At 35.5% G+C, this 7,915-nt stretch overlaps 1 protein-coding gene across 1 annotated transcript; it reads left to right on the forward strand.

Moving 5' to 3' along the window:
• Nucleotides 1-1,625: 1,625 nt before the first annotated feature.
• LOC127130884 (protein DETOXIFICATION 34) lies at nucleotides 1,626-5,917 on the forward strand. The gene is made up of 8 exons (XM_051059842.1): nucleotides 1,626-1,724; nucleotides 3,232-3,645; nucleotides 3,852-4,477; nucleotides 4,794-4,850; nucleotides 4,933-5,171; nucleotides 5,314-5,432; nucleotides 5,619-5,705; nucleotides 5,818-5,917. The coding sequence occupies exons 1-8, from the start codon at nucleotides 1,626-1,628 to the stop codon at nucleotides 5,881-5,883; spliced, it is 1,707 nt and encodes a 568-aa protein (XP_050915799.1). The 3' UTR covers nucleotides 5,884-5,917.
• Nucleotides 5,918-7,915: the final 1,998 nt, after the last annotated feature.

Genomic DNA, 7,915 nt, shown 5'->3' on the forward strand with positions numbered 1-7,915 from the left:
AACTAGGGAATCAAGTCTTTGTCGGTTTCTTGGTCTTAAAATGAATCGTTTCGGTTAACTTCATTGGTTAAAGGTTCTATCTCAAACTCTCGCTCTGTTGAATAAACCATGATTTTATATTAATGTTGCTGTCACTTATAATTAAGTCAAAAACCATATTTTGAAAACAATAAAGTTGCAGAAACTCCTTTTAAGAAAATACTGACCGTTTTAAACACCCTTATCTCAAACTCTCGCTCTGTTGACTTAGGTTATATAATTAAATCCAAATGCTTAACTCTCGTCCTCACATCCAATCTTTAAAAATACTTTTTGGAAAAGGTCAGAATTTAATTAACTCTAAAACTTGCTCTCGCCCTGATCTAGAATTAATGCCTAACTTACACTGTCCAGTTAAAATCTCAAACTCTCGCTCTATTGATTTTAACTTCTTTATGTCTTTTACTTTTGTAAAAAATCTTGTTATTAAACCTGTAAGTTGAAACCGTAAAAAGATTGATTTTGATTTTAAGTTTAAATAGACCGACTCGGTCTTGATCCCTTATTCTGCTTACTTTACATACCGATACCTAGGCAAATTAGCCAGACATGCTAAATAAATAAGAATTTATATCATGCATAAACAGACTCATTCCAGGCAGGCAATATGAATAAACAATAGAATAAAACATTAAAAATTAAATAACAATTAAAGAACCTGAATGCGTAATACAATGGTCTTGAACACTCCACCACAAGCCGGTAGGATTTGTTCTTGGATTCTTCAATTAGACAGTAAATTAAATCAAGGAAATAAAACTGGAATATAACGTAAGGTTAAATCCGGTATAAAGTTGCACAATAGTTTCCGGTGTAGAAACTATTATGCGAAAAATATCTAAAAGCTAAAACTGGAAAGGTAAATTTGCAAGGGAAAAAGAATGTAAATCTTGCAAAAGAAATAAATAAAATAAACAATGCTAAGTTGCTGGAAAGGAAGAAAAATAAGTAAAGGCGTGAAAAGAAAATTTGGCAGAGCTTCGGCAAACTGAGCGTGCAAAAACTGAGCGTTTTTTAGGTTTGTGAGATGGCTATTTATAATAGCTTTGGTAACTGCATTCCGTTTCCCACGAGTCTTCAGCATGGCTAAATACACGGCGTGGGCATAGGACACGAACTCTCTCAACGTTCTTCTTCAATTCTTCTGAGAGCGTGACTTGCGCCAAAAAGCTAGTGGAATGGTGTGACGCTCGTCACACCATGTGTGACGCTCGTCACAGGGATGCTTCTAGTGTGACGCTCGTCACAACCCTTGTGACGCCCGTCACAGGCACAACGTGCGCTTTCTTTTGGGTTGGGCTTGGTCTTTGATATTTGTTTCCTTTTTACTCCTTTCTACACCTCCTTTTCTTCCCTTTTTCACTTTTGCTTCAAAATGGGTACCTGATGTAAATAGAAAAGAAATACTGCATAATATCTGATAAAATGGGATAAATTAAAGTAAATGATAATATAATCTAATTGAATTAAGTCTTCAAATGTGATATAATTTCATGTTATCACATGTGGATGGACGGGTTGGTTGAATTGAGACATTGAATCATTTTGGAAACGAAGCAATGGTTTTTGTGGTGTAAGAAAGTCATATGGTGGTTAGGTTCTTTGACGATGTGATGTTTGGATGTATATTGGTGGGGGGCTATGGTGGGATGGGATGGAATCGTATGAATCATCTGGGCTATATGGTTATTGGTGGTATGAGTCGTGCTCTTGATTTTATGTTTGGATGTGTGACATGAATTAGTTGCGGGGTTGGGTGTTTGGTGGTTGGATGTATCTGGTATGGTGACGTTGTGAGGTTGGTCGTTGGGTTTGGGTGAGTTAACATTGTTGTTGGGTTTGATAATGGTGCAAAGTTGGTTGTTGGGCGGGGGTTTGTTCCTGGACGTGTGATGACGAAGTTGGTTGGCGTGGGTCGATAAAATACCTAGGCTCAGACACAAACTATGTCGTTCTAACCAACCTATACCAATTCATATAATTTTGAGTTGGTCTTGCACCTTGTATGATAAGATCGGTTAAGATGTGTCGATGTCGATTCCTCTATTGACAACACATCTCTTTAGTGAACTCTTTCCAATCGAAATAACCCTATTGAGCATCGACTCTTAGTTGATGCCAGTCACCCAAACACGTCGGAGGGTCTGAAATTTGTTGTTGCATTCCGAACAACTGTTTAACACGGTCACTCTAGTGCATCTCCACATCAGTGAACCTGGTGATTGGTGTTTTTGCTGTCCAAACTGCACCATCATGGAGATCAACTTGATGGTCGAGACCCAGATACGACCTACAGATAAAATGTATAGGAAAAATACATGATTAGAAGATTTGTAATTTGGTAATACTAAAACCAAATTTAGAGTTATTTAGTTGTAATACATTTGTGTGGTCAAATGTGGTCTAAAAGATTGCAATAAACTACTATAGCGTGTAACCATTACCCGTGACGCATGCTCCTATAGGATGCATGCATGTGTCAATTGCAGTGACATCATGTACATGCATGCGCCACTAGGGTTGACGCCTATGTAAAAAAAACAATGCATGTGTCATTATGAGTGGCTACTTCTCTTGCCGTCCAATTCTTTTTTAAACATTATTAATTTAATAAATAATTTGAAATATTAAAATTGATTATTAAAAAAAAACTTTCAAATTGACATTATTCTACCTATATTCCAAAATTCAAACCGCAAGTGACACCTTGGTGATAGGAGTTTGACTATTAGCATCATTATAACTTTTAATAAACCTCTGAAAAAAAAATTTAAATATTTAAAATATTTTTTTTAGTTTGATAGTTTATAATTTCATATAAAATATGATTTGATGCACCATAAGCACAAGTGTTAAGTAGTGTTATTCTAATCTTAGGCCAATGATAATAAAAAGAATCATAGAAAGAGAAATGGATCTAACCGTCATAAGTATATAACAGTTAGAGACTTGGTCATAACTTTTCATTGGCCTAAATCATTTCTCACTCTTTATAAGGCTATCCTACATTATAGGAAAACAAAAATCCTCCAATCTCTTCTCTCACCAAACAAACAATGGTTGAAACTAATTCACACAAAGTCACATTAAAACCATTCACCAAACACCCTTTCTTCTTTTTCTTCTTCTTTTCATCTCCATTTCTTATGCATGAGTTTTTCTTTTATATTTTCCATGCAAAAAGGTTCATAGAAAACCGCAAAAATAGGTACAGAAAATGAAGTCGCCTTTGCAGGGGGAAGCAATGGCTTATCCTCTGCTGGATCATCACCTGATAGAAACACATCAACAGGAGAAACACCATTATTTAAACCACATGGTTCCTCTACTTCGGGAAGTACAGAACTCCACCATGCTCCTGAAGGTCTCATTGAAACCAATGTTGGAGACTATAATGGAATAAATAACTTTGAAGATTTAAAAAATGTAACCATTGTTGAATCATCCAAACTTTGGAGTATTGCTAGCCCTATTTGTTTTGGAATATTATGCAATTATGCAATCAATTCCTTCACAAATATCTTTGTTGGACATCTTGGAAACTTAGAACTCACTTCAGTTTCAATCTCTTTGTCTGTCATTTCAAATTTCTCCTTTGGCTTCATGGTTAGTTTCTATTATATCTTTTTGGTTTGTCAAGAGCCTCACATCAGATACGTTTATAATTCGTTGGGCCATCTGCTATCAGGTTTTTGCTATCAGACCACCCGCCATTTATTTTCACGCTCCAAATGTCTAGTCCTTGGCGCGTGAGGGTGTGTGTTAATAGTCTCTCTTATTTAAACTTGTTAATAGTTGTTATATATTTGCAGCTTGGCATGGCAAGTGCATTGGAGACACTATGTGGACAAGCATTTGGTGCAGGACAAGTAGAAATGCTCGGTGTTTACATGCAACGTTCGATTCTAATCTTGTTCGGTTCATGTTTTCTCATCTTGCCTCTTTACATTTACGCGACACCGATTTTAATACTCCTTGGACAAGAACGTGATATAGCGGAGTTAGCTGGAATATTCACAATCCAATCTATTCCTCAGTTATTTTCACTAGCCATCAATTTTCCTGCACAGAAATTCTTGCAGGCACAAAGCAAAGTTGGAGTATTGGCATGGTTGGGTTTCATATTCCTTTGTATTCACATTTTGATTCTGATTCTTTTTATTAAGATACTTGGTTGGGGTACAACTGGTGCTGCTGCAGCATATGATTTATCTGCTTGGGGAATTGCTTTGGCTCAAATGGTTTATGTTGTTGGTTGGTGTAAAGAAGGATGGAGGGGTTTGTCTTGGTTGGCTTTTAAGGATCTTTGGGAATTTATGAAACTCTCTTTTGCTTCAGCTATTATGCTTTGTTTAGAGGTTTGGTATTTCATGACATTGATTGTTCTCACTGGACATTTGGATAATCCTATCATTGCTGTTGGCTCACTTTCAATTTGGTAAGGTCACACCTAAGCTACTCTACTCTATCTTATGTAGTACCACCGACAATTTCTGGTGTCTGACACATGTCGCTGTCTCACTCTAATGCGTCTGATTATATTCAATTATTTCATCTTCTCAAAAGATTACTGGTGTCTGACATATGTCAGCCAATTATTTCATTTTTGCAAAAAATTCCTGACGTTGACGCGTCAGTGATAGCGTTGTGTCTGGTGATGGATAGAAATGTGTATATACACTTTCATACAAACTTCATGATGTTCACTTCTATACTCTAAAATTTCTGATTAAATTATGTTTTTGCTCTATCAGCATGAATTTAAACGGGTGGGAAGGCATATTGTTCATAGGGGTCAATGCAGCTGTCAGGTAAATGTTTGATTTATGATTTTGTTTCTATCTCTCCATTTTAGTGTAAGAAAATTTTACAATTTTAGTTTATTTTTATCAGTGTGAGAATTTCCAATGAGCTTGGATCAGGACACCCAAGAGCTGCAAAATATTCAGTTGTTGTCACGACTATTGAGGCTCTCATGATTGGCTTGGTGTCTGCAGTCATTGTTATAATAACAAAAGATCACTTTGCTGTTATTTTCACTGACAGTAAAGAAATGCAAGAAGCAGTTTCTAAATTAGCTTCTCTTCTTGGTGTAACCATGATTCTAAATAGCGTCCAGCCAGTTTTATCGGGTAAAAATTTCCCCAATATAACATATATCGACCTATCTGACTTATCTGAATTGGTTTATTCGAGCTTATCTACTGATATAAGTATTTCAGAGTCCGCTCTTTTGCAATAAGGAAAATCATGAAAGTGTTTGTGTTCTTGCAGGTGTTGCAGTAGGAGGAGGATGGCAAGCTTTGGTAGCTTACATTAATCTCTTTTGTTATTACATTGTAGGACTCCCCCTTGGCTTTTTGCTTGGCTACAAAGCAGGTTATAGAGTGAAGGTAATGTGACTATCCATAACATAAGTATTTTAGATTCCGCTTTGTACGCATTCAAAAACGACTCAGTTGTGATAGATGATTGAATGATTATTGTTCTATAAGTTCAATATTGAAAAAATTATGTGATTTGAATTTTATTTTATTCTCTTATCAACCTGATCTAACAGATGGAAAGTTTTGTTTCAGGGTATTTGGGTTGGAATGATATTAGGGACTGTTTTGCAGACAGTAATCTTGGTGTATATTATATATAAAACAAATTGGAACAAAGAGGTGAGTTTAACTGTTTTTGTTTTCTTTCTCAAGAGAAAAGACTATAATAATCTGGAGTTCGGCCCCAAAAAAAATAATCTGATTGTGGATTACTGTGATCTAAAATTTTCAGGTTGAACAAGCATCAGAAAGAATGAAGCAATGGACTGGACAAGATTCAGAGATGAGTGAAATGTAGAAAACAAGAAGATTCAAACCATTCCATGTTTTTGTGTATCCTTATTAGTGACAAAGTTGTGCATTTGTTAGCTAGAGTGAAACTCTATTCTTAATCATGTAATAAAGTGTAATTTTGTATGTATAGAAAATTTTCTTCATCAATGTAATAAAGTGTAACATTTTTTTTCAATGGAAAAATATATATTATATTAAAAAGAGGATTACCCCTTTACAACGGAGTGCTCAATTATATAAAAAAATTACCATCAAAGAAACTAAAAAAAAAAAAAATAGAAACGAAATAGACAAGCTGTGTGACAAAAAAAAAAAACTCTGACCCTAAAAACATGAAGAAAAAAATGAAACTATTACAACCTTAATGAAGAAAAATTAACACAAATCCCCTACAAAATTGTAAATAGAAGTTGGTAGTCAAACCCTAAGCATCTAAAGCTTCAGATATACCACAAATTAAATGACAATCTTAATTGATTAAGTAGTTAAGAGAGGGATGAAGTAAACATGAGAGTTAAAAAAAGCACAAAGGACGAGAGTGTACTTTGAGTGTAAAGTTGAAGAGTGTATAGAGATAATTTTGTTAGTCTTAGGAGAAGATAATTGCTAACATCGGGATAACACAAAGGTAGTGTCGTAGGTTGTCCGATGTTGCGTCCCTGGCCGCCCAGTATTCGTAATAGGTTGCCCATATTGTATTTGGGTTTGCTTGTCTCTCATCCACCTGTTAAAACATGGGGAGTGACATGTGTTTTACGTACTAACGGAATAGCAAAGTCATTTATTGAGGGAAAGCAAGTTTCCCATGATTATAAAGAGAACGGCTCCCCTGCATCCCACGTTTCTGATCTAGACCTTTTCCCTACCATATCATCCATATGTGCCTCATGCTTAGGAGATTGTTTACATTTTGGGATTTTGAAAGTGTCTCAAGACCTCTTCCTTAAATTTCTTGCCCCTGCAGGCCTCATGTTTAGGGGATTATGTATATTTCAAAATTATGAAAGTTTTCCAAGGCCTTTTCCTTAAGCCCTTTGTCCCTATGGACCTCATGCTTGGGGACTTTGTACATTTCAGATATTTAATTTGGGTTGGATCTAGCACCTTCAAATGTTGGGTCGGATTCTAAATCTAGACTCGGTAAGATATCCCTCCATTTAGATAACTTGATTTGGAGAATATATTGGATATTATATTGGACCGATTTGGTAATAGGCCAATCTCCCATCCAGGAGGAGCATTTATGAATGATTACACGTGTCATTAACCTCAAATACGATAATATGGGAAATCAAGTCTAATTCTCAATCGTCATTATGGACAGAATCAATCACATTAAATGCCCATAATTGGGCCTCTGTACAAGCTAGTCAAAATCATTATATAAGGAAATGAGCATCATAGGAACAATTTGCTCACAATTTCACTCAGAGAAACAACTATGACTATTATTGGCTCTTCATTGGTAGGGTTATCAATTAGTGTACCCTGTGCATACAAGTTGTTAAAAGGGTATTTTTTTTCTTTTGAGACAAATGGCCTTATCAATTTTTTTTTTTGCATCACACCTTCTGATTTGTCATTTTTACACACTTTTGTTCCACTACCAAGATTTTGTACCCATATATAAAAAGCCTATTGGCGGACACTTTTGCTACTTTTTAAATCCTTTATGTCATACTTTCTCATATATCATTTCCATTAACAATGTGGTGATAATGGAGGAGTAGGATACATAAACACATAATGAAGGAGTATGATACATAAACATAATAATCAACACATATCCCCAATTTTCTTTCATACCCCCGAATATTCCACAACAACCCTATTGTTTACTATCATATGACATGATACGATAAAACCAACATACCACAAGTTCAATCAGTGCGTCCTTGTTTTCTTCATCATTTTTTCCATCCCAATATGCACCTACCCTATTCACTTTGATTTCAATTTTTGGCTCCTCTTCACCAAATTATTTTCCACCTCTACTTAGTTCCATAAAACCTAAAAACCCCAAAACCTCCCTCTCA

This window comes from Lathyrus oleraceus, chromosome 3 (assembly GCF_024323335.1).
Source record: "Lathyrus oleraceus cultivar Zhongwan6 chromosome 3, CAAS_Psat_ZW6_1.0, whole genome shotgun sequence".
Classification (NCBI taxonomy): domain Eukaryota; kingdom Viridiplantae; phylum Streptophyta; class Magnoliopsida; order Fabales; family Fabaceae; genus Lathyrus; species Lathyrus oleraceus.